This window comes from Oncorhynchus keta, chromosome 11 (genome assembly GCF_023373465.1).
Source record: "Oncorhynchus keta strain PuntledgeMale-10-30-2019 chromosome 11, Oket_V2, whole genome shotgun sequence".
Taxonomy (NCBI): domain Eukaryota; kingdom Metazoa; phylum Chordata; class Actinopteri; order Salmoniformes; family Salmonidae; genus Oncorhynchus; species Oncorhynchus keta.
Genome location: NC_068431.1, coordinates 48851144 through 48870486, shown reverse-complemented (window position 1 = coordinate 48870486; position 19343 = coordinate 48851144). Strand labels below are relative to the sequence as shown.

The window sequence follows — 19343 nt, the reverse complement described above, 5'->3', positions numbered from 1 at the left end:
TGCTGAGCCATTGAGAAAACAACCCACGTAGGGAGTCAATAGTTTCGACATATCCTTAGTCCCCCCCGAGGACAGCTGGCTAATAGTACAGTAGGAATCTTTGTGGTTTTATTATAATTTTAAGCTCTTTATGTGTCTGCTGTAGTGCAAAGTACATTTCAAACTCTACATTCTATGATATCATGTGATATCTTGTTTGCTGGGCTCAAAGCTTAATGTTTCAAATGTCAAAAGTTAGCCTTTGGTGCCCTGGCCATCCTGGCCTCCACTGAACAAAGCTTTCTTTCTGCACCACAGGAAAACGAGATGACATCATTTTGCCCATACAAAGGCTCGGACATCACACTCCTTCCCCTCTTTGGTTCCCTCCACAAGACTGGACTGGTGAAACAAGTGCTCCCTTCAGAGCACAGCCTTCAAAATTGTAATCAAACTACTATTCTGAACAAAAATATAAAACGTAACATGTAAATTGTTGGTCCCATGTTTAATGAGCTGAAATAAAAGAGACCAAAAATGTTACATATGCACAGAAAGCTTATTTCGCTCAAATTTTGAGCACAAATTTGTTTACATCCCTGTTAGTGAGCATCTCTCCTTTGCCAACATAATCCATCCACCTGACAGGTGTGGCATATCAAAAAGCGGATTAAACATCATGATCGTTACACAGGTGCACCTTGTGTTGGGGACAAAAGGCCACTAACAACACAATGCCAAACATGTCTCAAATTGAGGGAGCGTGCAATTGGCATGCTGACTGCAGGAATGTCCATCAGAGCTGTTGCCAGAGAATTTAAATGTTCATTTCTCTACCATAAGCCTCCAACATAATTTTAGAGAATTCTAGTTGGCTGGGCCTAGCTCAGAAGTGAGTGGGCCTATGCCCTCCCAAGCCCACCCATGGCTGCGCCCCTGCCCAGTCATGTGAAATCCATAGATTAGGCATTTATGAATTTATTACAATTGACTAATTTCCTTATTTTGGACTATAACTCAGTAAAATTGTTGAATTTATATTTAGTATAGATAAAAACATTTTACATTCCATCTTGTCCATCATTTGTAGAGCAGTAGAGGTAGAGGGTGAAGAACAGGGACTTTCTGTTTAAGTTCAGCTAAGGACCCTACTTTACAAATCAGTAGCATCAACCCACTGTGTAAACAATCACATTACACAACCCTACATTGCAAATCGAAGACTATCCCCAACTAAAACACACTTGAAAATGACTGTTTATAGAAATAGATCATTTATTTCTCTTCAATTCACAAGTCCCATCTGATTCATGTCTCTTCCCACCTATAAAAACAATCTACAAGATTAAAAATGTTATTTTGAAAGGAAAGGATTCAAGAGAGAAAGGTCTCACCGAACAAGGCACTCTTAATTGATCAGTCATTATGGCATCCCAAAACATATTCTAAAACATCAATAATTTATAAATCAGATAAAGTAGGACCACAGAAACAAACAAATGTTGAACACTACAGTACTACTCATATAGCTGTAACCGCACACCATGAAAATATGAATGATGCATAACTTACAGAAGGATACATGTGAAAGAGCAGGCCATACCAAAACCATATTAAAATATATTAAACATTTAAACACAATAGTCATATTTGATATGATAAATAACATTGCATTGATGAAGAATACATTTGAGCAAAAAAATGTAGGGAATCATGTAAGGGTGGCAATATATTTGACCGGAACTGTATAGCTCAGCAATAAAAAAAAAAACAGGAATGGACCTCTGGTACTTTTACAACTGGATGAATTAAGGCAACAGAAGCAAAGTATTTTACAATATTAGACATTTGACTAAATTAGTGTTGGAGTTACTTCACAAATCTTGTAGCAGCATATTCAAAATATAAAACTTGTGACGTCTAGAAAATGAAGCCATCTACACTGTGATATCACTGCTGGCTGTTGTAACAAGATTGCATAAAAACTACAGTTAATTTCCATGTAGCATACTTTCACAAATGTGAGAATGATTCATATATGAAAACGTGTTCCTTGTGTCCTATGTTGTCCCTTGTTCCTCCATTTTACCTTCTACATTCACCAATTCTTGGTTCCCATTTTTATTTGACAACCAGAGATTAAATGAAAAAAATCCATGATTCTTTAGAATAAAAATAATAACATGCTCTATTAGAATGCAAATACTTGTTGAAACAATCAAGTCACAGCAAACCTCTAACGCAGAGCAACATTTAATTGTAGTTTTATTCTCACCCCTAGAAACTACTCACCAGTTTTGACTAAAAGGCCTCCAGACTTTACGTTATTAGGACCTGGCGATATTACGTGCCCTGCTTGGAATGGTTTACCGTAAAAACTTTTGCTTACCAGCTACTGCCACTCTGTTTGTTAGGGCAGGTACATAACATGTAGGCATGGACATACCAGAGCACCATTACTGCATTCAATGCAGCACATCAAGACAGATGCTCTGAAGCCTCAGTGCAGTGGTTTGCCAATGTCCACTGTGACATTAATGTACAGAGGTGGCCTCTCAACTGAGAGAGTACTGTAGGAGCAGGTGTTAAGGCCATCCGTTCTCCAGACTTGAGGTGTCCGTCCTAACAAGAGCATCCTGTGAAGTAGGACAATTTCAGAATAAAATTAATTAAAATGACGAGCAATATCTTATAATTACAGCAAGCAATTTATAAATTGATGTGTCCACAGTGACTCACCGGTCTTTATTAATTTCGTTGCCGCTATCTCTTTTATGAAATATCATGGTATAGCGTGCTATAAGAGGGGGTGGCCGTATAATCTTCATTTTCTGGAGTTCCACCCTATCAGAGACAAATTAAGTCAATCGATAACATACCACATTGACTAAGATGTAGGACACAAATAAAGTAAAGTCCACAAATTGTACATTAAGCCAACATGGTTAGGACTGTTGCGGTGACCGTATTACCGCCACACCGGCAGTCATAAGTCATGACCATAGTAAAATTCCACGTGACTGTTGGGTCATGCTAATCTCCTTTTATGCACTGCTAACTACTATCAGGTGGCTAATGACCTGGTACTGAGGGCTCTATTATCCCTCTAACATCAATGGAAATAAGATTAGGGAGGTAAGGCAATAAATAGGTCCTAGAGGCAAAATAATGACAATTTAGCATTAACACTGGAGTGACAGATGTGCAGATGATGATGTGCAAGTAGAGATACTGGGGTGCAAAAGAGCAAGAAGATAAATAGCAATATGGGGATGAGGTAGTTGGGTGTGCAATTTACAGATGGGCTGTGTGCAGGTACAGTGATTGGTAAGTTGCTCTGACAGCTGATGCTTAAAGTTAGAGAGGGACATATAAGTCTCCAGCTTCAGTGATTTTTGCAATTTGTTCCAGTCATTGGCAGCAGAGAACTGGAAGGAAAGGTGGCCAAAGGAAGGATAGGCTTATGAGCCCAAGGCCAAAAAAAAACTGAATAAAATTATTGTACCCTTATAGAATGCCATGCGTAATATGCGGTAGGCTGAAAAACATAAACCAAAAACGATTTAAGATGTCTTTTGTACATAAACGGTCTAGCCTATACTCCAAAATTAAACAAAAATCGAGTAATCGCCTTTGAGTGTGGACTGTATTACTATGCATACTGGATGGACTGGTTACCTTACGCTAGACTCCAAAATATCAATGAATGAGTCTGGGAGAGAACATATAGCAATGCTGTTGGTTCATTTATTGTGCAGGGCGGCTTACCGTTAGCCTACAATTAGTGAATTAGTATTTCGGAGGATTGGAATTGGGATTTTTATTTTATTTTCATAATTAAATGCAGTGGAACAATACCTTTAGCTGTACAGAACATCTCACCGCAATGTGTTTCCAGCTCCTCCTCTCTCCTTTATCGAACGCGCAGACAGCCCAACAATAGTTTAGTAAAATGTGTTATGAAAAAAAAAAAGTTACTATCGACATTCCCGAACAGATTTCACTTGGTTTCACAAATTAATCATTGGGTAGCTGCAGGAACAAGATTGGATAGCCCATGGCATACAGAGTTTGGGCGAAATATATCCTGTCGCGCAGCGAGAACATGCACCTCAAACAGTGGTTGACGCCTGGAGTGAAATAAGTGTCCTTATATTTATTTCTCAGCTGCTCATATTAAGCACATACTCTGCTATAAAACTGAAGTAGCCTACGAAACGGACCGACGGGAAAGCGCTTGGCCTCCATTCGCTATTCGAGTACATACAGATGTATTTTTTCCCACTGCCCATTTGATAATGGTCCAATCTAAATCAAAACTAATTTGACATATTAGTAAAGAGCAGATTAAATTGAGAATAGTCTGTGAAAATATGATCACTTGATGAAAGAACAGCTGTGCAGCCTGAGGCAAGGGACAGAGCACAAGCTTTATTTTGCTGCTTCCCAAATCATTAAAAAGCCTGAAGTCGCACCATGCAGTCCATATACGTTTTGACTAAGACATTTTAAGGTTTGTATCATTCACAACTAAAGTTGCCAAAAAAAAACAAGCATATAGAATCTGTTTCAAATGATCACTTTTACACTGAACATAGCCACTTCATATGAGCACTTGCTACGGAATGCAAAAAAGATCCTCCTTTTATTCAGCTAAGTTGAATTATATTATTCTAACCATAAAATCATAGAAAATAAAATGGCACGGGACTTAAGCATATCTTGTCAGCTAAATGAACAAGCCTACAGCACATGTCATGGAGCATAGCCAGATAACATAGGCCTACAGTGGGCCAACTCATATTCTGTTCTTCTGAAATACATTTTTCTTCATATCATAAAGTTTCTTTAGACCTGACTAAAATAAATAATGGATTTATTGTGATGGTATATGAAATTGATTAGACTTTAAAAAATGTTTTTATGTAGATGTTCCAAAGGTGTGTATCAGCGACTTGTATGAGTCGAGGCCTGGATATGCTAAATGTGTTTCAGCTAATTAACGGTCAATTACCGTGAGACCGGCACTCTTTTGCATGACAATAATCGGTGGACAAAATTTCACGACCACCACAGCCCTAACCATGGTGAAAAGTAATAGGGGTCTCACCTGATGCGAAGGTCATCATCCTCCCCACCCCATCCCCAGTAAGTGTTTGAAAATCCGTTCACTTTGTGAAACTGGTCCTTCGTCATGGCCGTCACCCCTCCAAAGTACCCTTTGTATCGCAATCTACGAGAGCAAAAAAAGAAGAAAAAAAAAGAAAAGCAAGACATTACAGACCTGTTCCCAGGACTTTGATTGAACTTTGGTACAAATTGAAATGTTAAACAGTGAATTTGGTATGAATAGTCCATTTATAGTGATAGCTGCCACATCACTTCGGACATGCTGTTGAGAGAGCATATAGACATTTACCTGCTTTTGCATAAAGGTGAGTTGAGAGCTAAGATATTTACTTGTATCCTGTGGCGTTCCTGCCGACCACTAAGTGTTTGGGCTGTTGGTCACACTTGTATAGGTTGTAGTCGTTCTCTGGAACCAGATCCACGTCATGAAAAACAAAGCAATCCCAATCGTAGTCCTTGAGTGCCTCCAAGTACCCCACATTAAGTAGCTTGGCACGATTAAATGTCACCTCTCCAGCCTGTCATAACACACAAATCAACCACAAACATCAACCTCTTTCAATTTCAAAGTTTGTAACCCTTATCGGCTCAGAAATCGGATAGAAATATAATTGAGGAAATGACATAATGTAGTGTAACTTCATAGGAGAGTAATACCTGGTGGATGACGTAGATGCCGTAGTGCAGCTGCTGCCTCTGAAGAAAGGGGTGCAGGTGATGCAGGAGGTAGAGGAGGTGTTTCTCCCGGTTACGGTGAGGGATGAGGATGGCCACACTCTGCTGGGCGAGGCAGTCTGGAGGCTGGTATTGGCCCTCAGCCACTCCACTGTTCTCACTCTCCACCTCCTTCAGCGTTAAAGAGTCCTTGAACGTCAGCTTCAGGGCTCCATCTGCAGGCAGAAAATAATAGGCATGATGAAAATCTAGACAACTAAATTGTAAATAAAGTCTTACGGAGAAACTCCATTGCAATATATTTACATGGCACTAGTTTAAAATACAATATCATGAACTGAAAAACGGCATGGTCTGGACAGATAATTACAAACGTGTGTGTGCATTCTGTTTGGGCCACAGACAAACACAAGCCGTCTTCAAACAGGAATTTATGTTGATGGAAAACCCACTAACGCTGTGCCATCTGCCTCCCACATGGTGTAAGCCTTATTACAACAGTTGATCACTTCCTGTCAACAAGGAGCCATTGTATGTAGGCTACATGCAAACTGTTACCACATAGGCTACAGTATGTGAAAATAATCCAAATGAGCCTCAGCCTAGCAATGGTTATGAGTAATAAATCAGGCGGTTACACAATCCCTACATTGCACATTAGAGTATTCACTTGATTACCAATGTTCTTCTCTCCACATTAAGACACACTGCACATAATGTTCTTTACAAGGAAGTACACAGTAACATGGCATTACCATCAGTAAGTAAGCTATAGCAAAGCCTGTATTAAGCTTACAATAACATCTGTGGATACTGTGTAGCCCTACTTACGAAGCAGTGGTGATTTCTCAGGACAGCTTTCTTTTGGTGGTGGGGTGTCAGGGAGAGGATTGGAGAAGACTTGCATCACTGTTTTCCATGAGTATTGCATGCCCCCCCTCAGGACCTCAGCGTTATCCTCAAGTGTCTGTGCTGACCTATGGGTATCCTGAATTGCTTTCACTGTTTCGCCGGCAAAAGTGGCGATCCAAGCCAAAACGGAGACAGAGAGCAACAACAGTATCATATACTTCCACCTCCGGAAGTACCTGGACACAGCAGGACAGACTCCCATGGCTGATCGGTTGTACAGGTATTAAATCCCCCAAAATTTGGGAGGCTTCACTCTTGGTTTATGACATCTGGTTCTCCTTTGCAGCAGCCACAGGAGAAATTACTGAGTAGAGAGCACCAGGCCCCCTGACATTCAACCTATGATGACACAACGTTCTGGATGAGTTTCATCATTTTTGTCAGTTTCATTTTTTTTGTCATGTAAAAAAGCATTAGGTTACTTTACATTATTTAGTTGATTTTCCAGAAAATATAGTTGCATGTGAAAGAAGGTGTCCCACTTAGAGGAATTGAGTTCCTGAGTGCTGTACCTGTATATGTAGAATCAAATATTTCAGTTCCATTGACACTTCCTACTTGAATTTATAGCATTTGACTAGTGCATTATGCAAAAAGTAGCCTTAGGCACCCAGGCTTTGGTGAAAGCCTGTGAAAGAGGCTAGGCCTATGCGACAACAGAATACACAGCACTTAACATTGGCTGTGCACTGAGGTGTTTAATCTATACACACCCGGCTCTATGTACTCCCAGCTAAACTCCACCCAAAAGAAACGGTAACTGAAGTGGAACGGTTCTATTTTCTACTTCCACCTGTTTGCACTTTGGTTTCATGTTGACAATTACAATCCATTGTCTTTCAATGCACACTATTCAGGGATGTCCTGGATAGTAATCTTAGGTTTAACTGTAACCTGCTTTAGTGTGTGCTTAGCTTAGACACATCACATGTTGCCACGTTGTTCTTATTTCTCCTCTATTCACATAACCAAAATGGGATACCTATCCTAACCAAAACGGTCATTAGCTAAAATGAATAAAGAACAGGCCCAGGACAAATTTAAATTGACTGTAAAATTTACTGTAAAAAGACAAATTGCTGTAAAGTCCATGCACTACTAGCTAGTTACATATCCTGGCATGAGCAGTGGAATTTAAACGACGATATGTTGTGCAGAAAGCAGTAAGTAGCCTTCTGCACAATTGTACAGTCAGGGAATTAATGTAAGTTGTTGTTTGAATGTTGCCTGTTATACATTCAACTGGCTGTAGTTAGCTAACTTAGCTCGATGCTGACATCTTTTGGGTGGTCAAATGAATTGATTTACTAGCTTCACGCATACAGATAACGTGAACCAGATTTACAAACGTATTGCCCTCTGAACAGTGACACATTTTACTTTAGAACTCAAGAAATGGCTCGTGGATTCGTGCAACCAAAAGCTAGCGTGTTAACTAGCTAAGTAACGTTGTAGCTAGCAAGTAGCTCGGGAAGTCCAATGTAGAGAACAGCTTTTTAGCTTGCTGAAACTAACCAACAGCTATTACTGTCATCACATTGGGTTAGCTATTTCGGTATGAATGAAGTCCCAGGGAATACGGGTTTAAATGTACACAGCATTTCCCACGTTTAACGAGACATACATGTTCTTAGAGAATGATGAGCAGATGTCTTACTTGCCAGTTGCCTTAAGAGTTCTTCTGTTGTTTTGGGCAGCTGGCTGGCCACTCCCCGTTGGTACTACTCCTGTAAGCTCCGTTCTAAAATGATATACGCGTTCAAGACTCACACATGCACGTCAAATAGAAAAAGAAGGGGTAGGGTGACCACATGTCCCGGATTCTTTGGGACAGTCCCGAATTTTGGCCCATTGTCCCTCAACCAAACAATCATGTCCGGCATTTTTATCAACAAATTCAAACGCCACTCGTTTAGAAAAATAAGTTGCCCTGTATTTCAGTCAGACGTTCCAACCTGTCTATTATGATCACGTTTGCGCGTATGAAAATATAAAGATGTGGTACTGGTGATGTTAAACAGCATCCAGTCGTTGTTGAGCTCTGATATTTTGTGCGGCGCAAAACGAGACAGAAGGCCAATGGCATAGGACTATCGTCAACTATTCACGTTTATCAAATCCCTTTGCACTAAATTCCAGCTCAATTTGGAGACAGTTAGGCCTAAATCGAACAACCTCCCCCCTCATAGAATTCATTCAAAATAATAATAAGATTTGTGAGGTCTGGGGTCTGCTCGCCTACCAAGAATTCACAAAAAGGGACAAACACCAAATTGACTATGCATGCAGAATTCTGCTCAAATATCCTCCGTGTTAAACGTAAAACACAAAATAATGCATGCAGAGCAGAATGAGCCAGATACCCGCTAATTATCAAAATCCAGAAAAGAGAAAAGCGATTCCCAAACCTTCCATAGCAAAGCTATCACCTACAGAGAAATAAACCCCCTAAGCAAACTGGTCATGGGGCTCTGTTCACAAACAGACCCACAGAGCCCCCAGGACAGCAACAGAATTAGACCCAAACAAATCACGAGAAAACAAAAATATAATTACCTGACACATTGGAAAGAATTTATGCCGATGGCAGACTTGGCTCTCAAGAGAAGACTGTGTGTACACTGTCCACAACATGAAGTGGAAACTGAGCTGCAATTCCTAACCTCCTGCCAAATCTATTTTATTTTTATTTTTTTTATTTAACCTTTATTTAACCAGGTAGGCTAGTTGAGAACAAGTTCTCGTTTACAACTGCGACCTGGCCAAGATAAAGCATAGCAGTGTGAACAGACAGCAACACAGAGTTACAATAAACAATTCAATAACACAGTAGAAATTTTTTAATTTTAAAATTTTAAAAAGTGTCTATATACATTGTGTGCAAAAGGCACGAGGAGGTAGGCGAATAATTACAATTTAGCAGATTAACACTGGAGTGATAAATGATCAGATGGTCATGTGCAGGTAGAGACACTGGTGTGCAAAAGAGCAGAAAAGTAAATAAATAAAAACAGTATGGGGATGAGGTAGGTAAATTGGGTGGGCTATTTACCGATGGACTATGTACAGCTGCAGCGATCGGTTAGCTGCTCAGATAGCAGATGTTTAAAGTTGGTGAGAGAGATAAAAGTCTCCAACTTCAATGATTTTTGCAATTCGTTCCAGTCACAGGCAGCAGAGAACTGGAAGGAAAGGCGGCCAAATGAGGTGTTGGCTTTAGGGATGATCAGTGAGATACACCTGCTGGAGTGCGTTCTACGGGTGGGTGTTGCCATCGTGACCAGTGAACTGAGATAAGGTGGAGCTTTACCTAGCATGGACTTGTAGATGACCTGGAGCCAGTGGGTCTGGCGACGAATATGTAGCGAGGGCCAGCCGACTAGAGCATACAGGTCGCAGTGGTGGGTGGTATAAGGCACTTTAGTAACAAAGCGGAGGGCACTGTGATAAACTGCATCCAGTTTGCTGAGTAGAGTATTGGAAGCCATTTTGTAGATGACATCGCCGAAGTCGAGGATCGGTAGGATAGTCAGTTTTACTAGGGTAAGTTTGGCGGCGTGAGTGAAGGAGGCTTTGTTTGCGAAATAGAAAGCCGACTCTAGATTTGATTTTGGATTGGAGATATTTGATATGAGTCTGGAAGGAGAGTTTACAGTCTAGCCAGACACCTAGGTACTTATAGATGTCCACATATTCTAGGTCGGAACCATCCAGGGTGGTGATGCTAGTCGGGCATGCGGGTGCAGGCAGCGAATGGTTGAAAAGCATGCATTTGGTTTTACTAGTGTTTAAGAGCAGTTGGAGGCCACTGAAGGAGTGTTGTATGGCATTGAAGCTCGTTTGGAGGTTAGATAGCACAGTGTCCAAGGAAGGGCCAGAAGTATACAAAATGGTGTCGTCTGCATAGAGGTGGATCAGGGAATCGCCCGCAGCAAGAGCAACACGATAGATATATACAGAGAAAAGAGTCGGCCCGAGAATTGAACCCTGTGGCACCCCCATAGAGACTGCCAGAGGACCGGACAACATGCCCTCCGAATTGACACACTGAACTCTGTCTGCAAAGTAGTTGGAGAACCAGGCAAGGAAGTAATTAGAAAAACCGAGGCTACTGAGTCTGCTGATAAGAATATGGTGATTGACAGAGTCTATAGCCTTGACCAGGTCGATGAAGACGGCTGCACAGTACTGTCTTTTATCGATGGCGGTTATGATATCGTTTAGTACCTTTAGCGTGGCTGAGGTGCACCCGTGACCGGCTCGGAAACCAGATTGCACAGCGGAGAAGGTACGGTGGGTTTCGAGATGGTCAGTGATCTGTTTGTTGACTTGGCTTTTAAGACCTTAGATAGGCAGGGCAGGATGGATATAGGTCTGTAACCATATTAGACCATATTAGAGACACACATTTCCCTCAGATTACACAGACCCACAAAGAATTTGAAAACAAATCCAATTTGATAAACTCCCATATCTATTGGGTGAAATACCACCGTGTGCAATCACAGCAGCAAGATTTGTGACCTGTTGCCACAAGAAAAACTCAACCAGTGAAGAACAAACACCATTGTAAATAGAGTTGAAGTCGGAAGTTTACATACACTTAGGTTGGAGTCATTCAAACTTGTTTTTCAACCACAACAAATGTATTGTTAACTATAGTTTTGGCAAGTCGGTTAGGACATCTACTTTGAGCATGACACAAATAATTTTTCCAACAATTGTTTACAGACATATTATTTAATTTATAATTCACTGTATCACAATTCCAGTGGGTCAAAAGCTTACATACACTAAATTCCAGAAATTCCATAAAATTATGTCATGGCTTTAGAAGCTTCTGATAGGCTAATTGACATAATTTGAGTCAATTGGAGGTGTACCTGTGGATGTATTTCAAGTCCTACCTTCAAATTCAGTGCCTCTTTGCTTGACATCATGGGAAAATCCAAAGAAATCAGCCAAGACCTTGGAAGAAAATGTGTAGTCCTCCACAATTCTGGTCCATCCTTGGGAACAATTTCCAAACGCCTTAAGGTACCACGTTCACCTGTACAAACAATAGTACACAAGTATAAACACCATGGGGCCACTCAGACATCATACCACCCAGGAAGAAGATGCATTTTGTCTCCTAGAGATTAATGTTTTTTGGTTCGAAAAGTGCAAATCAATCCCAGAACAACAGCAAAGGACCTTGTGAAGATGCTGGAGGAAGCAGGTACAAAAGTATTTATATCCACAGTAAAACGAGTCCTATATTGATATAATCTGAAAGGCTGCTCAGCAAGGAAGAATCCACTGCTCCAAAACCTCCATAAAAAGCCAGACTACGGTTTGCAACTGCACATGGGAAGAAAGATCATACTTTTTGGAGAAATGTCCTCTGGTCTGATGAAACAAAAATAGAACTGTTTGGCCATAATGACCAGGAAAAAGGGGGAGGCTTGCAAGCCGAAGAACACCATCCCAACCATGATGCACGGGGGTGGCAGCATCATGTTGTGGGGGTGCTGTACTGCAGAAGGGACTGGTGCACTTCACAAAATAGATGGCATCACGAGGGAGGAAAATTATGTGGATATATTGAAGCAACATCTCAAGACATCAGTCAGGAAGTTAAAGCTTGGTCGCAAATGGGTCTTCCAAATGGACAATGACCCCAAGCATACTGCCAAAGTTGTGGCAAAATGGCTAAAGGACAACAAAGTCAAGGTGTTGGAGTGGCCATCACAAAGCCCTGACCTCAATCCTGTTAAATGTGTGAGCAGAACTGAAGAAGTTTGTGTGAGCAAGGAGGCCCACAAACCTGACTCAGTTACACCAGCTCTGTCAGGAGGAATGGGCCAAAATTCACCCAACTTATTGTGGGAAGCTTGTGGAAGGCTACACAAAATGTTTGACCCAAGTTAAACAATTTATAGGCAATGTTACCAAATACTAATTGAGTGTATGTAAACTTCTGACCAACTGGGTATGTGATGAAAGAAATAAAAGCTGAAATAAAATATTCTCTCAACTATTATTCTGACATTTCACATTCTTAAAATAAAGTGGTGATCCTAACTGACCTAAGACAGGGAATTTTTAATTGGATTAAATGTCAGAAATTGTGAAAAACGGAGTTTAAATGTATTTGGCTAAGGTATATGTAAGCTTCTGACTTCAACTGTACAACCTATATTTATGTTTATTTATTTTCCCTTGTGTACTTGAACTATTTGCACATCATTACAACACTATATATATAGACATAATATGGCATTTGAAATCTCTTTACTCTTTTGCAACTTTTGTTAGTGTAATGTTTACTGTACATTTTGATTGTTTATTTCACTTTGGTTTATTATCTATTTCACTTGCTTTGGCAATATAAACATATGTTTCTCATTCCAATAAAGCCCCTTAAATTGACATTTAATTGAGTGCAGCGCCTGTGTTGTGGTCGGCGAACCCTCAACCTTCTGTCCTGTAGCCCCTGGGTGGCATTGACTGTGTCACAAAAACAAAGTAGATATCCATGGGTCACTAACCATGAAGGGCAATGGGTTCTATAACTGATTCAAGTATTTTTTGCCAGATCCAAATTGCACTCTCCCTACATGTTTCATTACTTCCGAGCCAGTTGCAGACAATGATCAGCAAGGGAGAAATCAGATTTTCTCAATTTTGATGCCATATTTATAACTATATCAAATGTATACAACGAATTTTCCACCAACAGGTTACTGTGCAAATGCACCACACAACCAATATGTCTAAACAAAACATACCGACATGGTTTGTGTTTTCAACGACACAATAAATAGAATATGTCAATCTCGACAAACAGAAAACACATCACTCCCTACCTTGTAAGCTTACCCAGTATCGAAGACTTGGCTTGACAATCTGAATGTCATGAAACTTTTTAGGCCTATAGACAAATAATTGTAAAAGGGATTGCACAAAAAAAGTTGGGTACTTATTTTCATTGTGGTCCGTACATTTGCTGCAGCATATGCTACGGTAATATAAGGACTGAATGCATGTCTTACTTACATATCTCCATCTGGCTTTTGGGGGTCGCCTTGTTTTTGAACATAGCTACATCAGCTTTTATGTTTTTCTGTCGTGCGAAATGTGCGGTAGCCTATAACATAGGCTATGTATTGGATAAGAAGACAATCATTTGGGCTTTTTTTGGGCTTGGGCTCATAAAATGTCTTTAATGCAGGGCTCATAAAATGTCTTTAATATATAGCTCATCAGGCATCAGACTTTAATGTTCATGCCGAACAAAGCTCTAATCAAACCCAGACATATGCTTTATATGCTTTAGAATGACACTTCCGGTCTGGGTAGGAAACACGGGGTTGCCCTGGAGAAAAGTTATTATTCTCAGGGTGGAACATTTGTAAAATAGTTGGAAAATATTCAACCCTAGTGTAGATCATTCTTTAGATGTTTGGGGCTGCTGGTGAACCATGAAATGCAGGCATAATCAAAGTAACACTGGACTAGCGCATTTGCCAGAGTCTATAGGGTGTCCATGCATTTCTTAATGCCAGATAGCTACTGTGTCTGCTATACATATATAGATGTACGTGAGGAGGCTGATTTGTTAAAGATAAGCATTATACTGTTAGATTATAGGAGTAAGTCTGCTAGGCCTAAAACCTTATTTCTCCCAACAAGTTCAAATGTCAGATTCAGTTGGAGCACAAGTGCACACTGCCTTTATATCATAGGTTTGCAGTAGAAAAAGCTTAATAAAAGGCACACCGTCAAAGTTTAAGTTTCTAAGCCATTGTTTACAAGAAAAATAGGAGCAGGCTATTATATTGCGGCAAACACAGCAATACAGTTGGAACTTAATTTGGCCAAACAAAATGACTCAATAGAATGAAACAAAACACTTGCGAACTGGTTTAAACCTTTACAAAAGTTTTGAACAGGCTATATTGCAGCAATTACCAACAAAGACAAGTGCCTACCATACCCAACCAATTATAGAAATAGGCTAATGTTATTTATTTTACAACAGACCTACTTATAACCTATCTTAAACAAAAAAAATGGAGCACACAATTCAAATCACATTTAATTTAGCCAAAGAAAATGTCTCAGCCAAATTAAACAAAACAGGTTTTGCATATTTAAAAGAACTGGTTCCGATTAATAAATAGGCTTACAATAATAATGATATACAATAATAGTAATAATGATAAAACAAATTATAAATATATACATTACCGGCCAAAAGTTTTAGAACACCTACTCTCAAGGGTTTTTCCTTATTTTTACTATTTTCTACATTGCAGAAAAATAGTGAATAACTCAAAACTACAAAATAACACATATGGAATCATGTAGTAACCAAAACAGTGTTAAACACTGAGATTCTTTAAATAGCCATCCTTTGCCTTGATGACAGCTTAGCACACACTTGGCATTCTCGCAACCAACTTCTTGAGGTAGTCGCCCGGAATGCACTTCAATTAACAAGTGTGCATTCTTAAATAGTTAATTTGTGGAATTTCTTTCCTACTTAATGCGTTTAGCCAATCAGTTGTGTTGTGACAAGGTAGGGTTGGTATACAGAAGATACCCCTATGTGGTCAAATACCAAGTCCATATTATGGCAAGAACATCTCAAATAAGCAAAGAGAAACAACAGTCCATCATTACTTTAAGACATGAAGGTCAGTCAATACGGACATTTAAGAACTTTTAAAGTTTATTCAAGTACAGTAACAACAATTATTAAAGGGTGATGAATGATGAAACTGGCTCTCATGAGGACCTCCACGGGAATGGAAGACCCAGAGTTACCTCTGCTGCAGAGAATACGTTAATTAGAGTTACCAGCCTCAGAAATTACAGCCCAAATAAAAGCTTCACAGAGTTCAAGTAACAGACACATCTCAACATCAACTGTTTAGAGGAGACGGTGTAATTGCTGCAAAGAAACCACTACTAAAGGACACCAATAATAAGATACTTTTTTGGGCAAAGAAACAAGCAAGACATTAGATAGAAAAAAAAAGAAGTTTGTCTTTTGAGCTTCTAGTCATGAAATCTATGCAGCCTACTCAATCCCTTTTTATAGCTACTGTTTACAGGCCGCCTGGGACATGTACAGCGTTCCTCATTGAGTTCCCTGAATTCCTATCGGTGTAACGCTTGTCGTCTGGAGGAGGACCAAGGTGCAGCGTGGTAAGTGTACATATTAGTTAATGAAATATGCAACACTAGACAAAACAACAAACAAACAGTCCTGAAAGGTGAAACAAAAATACTAAACAGGAAACAACCACCCACAAAACACAATGGAAAACAGGCTCCCTAAATATGGTTCTCAATCAGGGACAACGATTGACAGCTGCGTCTGATTGAGAACCATACCAGGCCAAACACAGAAATAGAAAATCATAGACAAACTAACATAGACAACCCACCCAACTCACGCCTTGATCATACTAAAACAAAAGACAAAACAAAGGAACTAAGGTCAGAACGTGACAATCGGACCTTGTAGTCATAGCAGATAATATTCTAATTTTTGGTGACTTTAATATTCACATGGAAAAGTCCACAGACCAGATGGGCAGTAACACTACAAGCATATGAGCATATGGCAAGGACAATGGTAATGCAGATGCTCTCAGCCGACTCCCTCTCCCAAAGTGTCCAAGCAGTCGCCTCCGGAGGAACGAGTGCTGATGTTGGACCAGGAGAACAGCCCACTGATGACCTCCCAGCAAATCCAGAGCTGGACAGCGAAAGATCCAGTCCTGTCGAGGGTCAGTGAGTACACACTGAGGAGGTGGCCAGATCACAATGTGGGACCCGAGTTTGCTCCATACAAACAGAGACAGCATGAGCTAGGTGCCCAGGACGGCTGTGTGCTGTGGGGAGCCTGTATCATTGTTCCAGAGAGAGGACACACAGCGATGGTGAAACAGCTACATCAGAGTCATCCCGGCATGACCAGAATGAAAGGCTTGGCCAGGAGCTACATGTGGAGGCCTAATATGGACTCTGACATTGAAAAGAAGGTAAAGTCATGCACCACATGTCAAGAGAAAAGGAAAGCACCTGCTAGTGCACAACTCCATGCATGGGAGTGGCCCATTAAACCCTGGAGAAGGCTACACATAGACTATGCAGGTCCTTTCATGGGGAAGATGTTTTTGGTGATAGTTGAAGCTCACTCAAAATGGCTGGATGTATATCCAGTGAGCTCAGCTACATCTGCTGCTACCGTGTAGTGCTTCAGGAACAGTTTCAGTATTCATCGCATTCCAGAGATGATTGTTTCAGACAATGCTCAGCGTTTAGCATTAAGGAGTTCATGACAAAGAGTGGAATCACACATCGGAACCACACCACCCTGCGCCGATTGGTTTGGTAGAGAGACGTTCTGGCGTACAAAGAGCTAATGAAAAAGAGAGCAGGCGACTCGTTGGAGACAACTGAGTAGAGCGTTGTTTAGCTATCGTGTCAGTCCAGTCAACCACCGGACTTTCACCGGCTGAGATGATGATGGGGAGGAAGTTGAGGTGCACGTTAGACTTGATACACCCAGACCTAAAGAGTAAGGTGCAGGCTAAGCAAGCAGGACCTAAAACTTACCTTGAGAAACATGCACAATCTCGCAGTTTTGTAGTCGGAGACTCAGTGTATACCAAGAACTTTGGGTATGGACCCAAAGTAAGATTACATCCTGTATCCTCCAATTATATGTTGGTCTATTCAAGATACTACATGCCACAACACTGAGTAAAAAAATACAATAATTAAATAAAACAAAAATGGACAATTCATTAAAAACCCCATCTATTGGACATATTCTCTAAAACATCCCCTTGAGATCACCAATTTTGGACAGTTTGCATACCATGTCCAAATTCTAGAACAAATCATTCTGATCCTATTTTGTTCCTGAAATGACAAATACATCTAAAATGTAACATAAATCTGTCAAAAATGCTTGTACTTCAGAGAAGTGAAAGTTAACAGGAGAGAAGCCACAAGATAGGTTTGTGCCTACGAATACTGAGGACAGAATCCAGAACAACCCAGAGGGACATGTTTCATGAGCTGAAATAAAAGATCCCAGAAATTTTCCAGATGCACAAAAAGCTTATTTCTATCAAACGTTGTGCACAAACTTGTTAACATCCCTGTTAAGCGAGCATTTCTCATTTGCCAAGACGATCCATTCACCTGACAGGTGTGTTATATCAAGAAACTGATTAAACAGCAGGATCATTACACAGGTGTAACATGTGCTTAGGACAATAAAAGGACACTCTACAATGTGCTGTTTTGTGACACAACACAATGCCACAGATGTCTCAAGTTTTTAGGAGCGTTCAATTGGCATGCTGACTGCAGGAATGTCCACCAGAGCTGTTGCCAGAGAATTTAATGTTAATTTCTCTACCATTAGCCGCCTCCAACATTGCTTTTAGCGACTTTGGCAGTACATCCAACCGGTATCACAACCGCAGACCACGTGTAACCACACCAGCCCAAGACCTCTACATCCGGTTTCTTCACCTGCGGGATCGTCTTAGACCAGTCGACCGGACATCTGATGAAACTGAGGAGTGTTTGTCTTTAATAAAGCTCTTTTGTATGAAAAAACGAATTCTGATTGGCTGGGCCTGGCTTCCCATTGGGACTTTAATATATGAACTGTAACTCTGTAAAATCGTAGACATTTTTGCATGTTGTGTTTATATGTTAGCTCAGTATAATTACTTATAGTGACATGCACTATAGCCATATGTACTGCAGCCTTGGTCCCAACGGGATGGATCTGACTGGTCTCATCTGATGTTCTACAGGCAATATCTCTTCAATGCAAGAACTGCATCTAATATCAACATTCAGACAAGGAGAAGACAATCTACTCTTGCTTATGGCTGGTCATAGCTCTTGTTTGATTTTGACATTAAATATGATATTTGTCAATCTGATCTGGGGATCAAATTTGTTGTCCCATGTAGAATATGATCCTACTTATGAAATTCTATAGACTAAATGATCTGCATGCAAATGTTAACAGTCATATTAGTTTCGTCTGTAGTGTCTTATCAGCAATATAGACAGCAGTGTTCAGTATATCTATAATTAAAACCAAGACTGCCTGTCATTGCTTGATCAATAAAGTGGGTTTAATCATTTGTGTTCTATTCTGATTTAATATAGGCCTACCATTACTTACAGCGTTCTAAATGTGTTGATTGTCCAAATGATATCATCAAATATATTTGAACAAATCCTCTGCTCTTGCAGAATGTCTGGTGCCAGGCTGTTACTGTTCATCTAGAGCCTGTCTCTTAGGAAGCCCATGGAGCCAGAGGGATAGGTGTCCAATTTCAAACAATGTCTGATGATCCTTGACCTGGTGGCTTTGGGGGATAGCAGCACACTGGAGGCTGGCGTGTATGTGCTGTCAGGAGATATGGCCAGGGTTGTGGTTGGGCCCCGTATAATTCTATATTTCCTTGCGGTAGCAATAGCCTCCATCTTTGCAGGGCTGTGCTATGCTGAATTTAGAGCTTGGGTGCCCAAGACTAGCTCTGCCTATCTCTACAGCTATGTGACAGTGGGGAAGATCACTAGCTGGAACTTGCTGCTGTTATGTCATAGGC

The 19343-nt window shown here is 40.4% G+C and overlaps 1 protein-coding gene across 3 annotated transcripts; it reads right to left on the bottom strand.

Annotated features, from left to right (window-relative positions):
- Nucleotides 1–1234: 1234 nt before the first annotated feature.
- On the bottom strand, nt 1235–9346 carry LOC118390473 (beta-1,4-galactosyltransferase 4-like). Of its 3 annotated transcripts, none has more exons than XM_035781074.2 (7): nt 9253–9346; nt 6616–7035; nt 5767–5999; nt 5440–5627; nt 5090–5212; nt 2719–2823; nt 1235–2615 (listed from the first exon to the last, which is right to left on the bottom strand). In XM_035781074.2, exons 2-7 carry the CDS (start codon nt 6896–6898, stop codon nt 2480–2482), a joined length of 1068 nt encoding a protein of 355 aa, XP_035636967.1. In that variant the 5' UTR covers nt 6899–7035; nt 9253–9346; the 3' UTR covers nt 1235–2479. The 3 variants fall into 3 exon arrangements, with proteins under 3 accessions (XP_035636967.1, XP_052313353.1, XP_035636966.1); XM_052457393.1 differs by lacking the exon at nt 9253–9346 and adding an exon at nt 8358–8796; XM_035781073.2 differs by lacking the exon at nt 9253–9346 and adding an exon at nt 8354–8795.
- Nucleotides 9347–19343: the final 9997 nt, after the last annotated feature.

Coding starts and splice junctions, on each gene's coding strand:
- LOC118390473 (XM_035781074.2), bottom strand. CDS start 6,898: ATGGGAGTCTGTCCTGCTGTGTCCAGGTACTTCCGGAGGTGGAAGTAT. Junction 6,000..6,615: donor TGAGAAATCACCACTGCTTC/GTAAGTAGGGCT, acceptor TTCTGCCTGCAG/ATGGAGCCCTGAAGCTGACG. Junction 2,616..2,718: donor AACGAAATTAATAAAGACCG/GTGAGTCACTGT, acceptor CCTACTTCACAG/GATGCTCTTGTTAGGACGGA.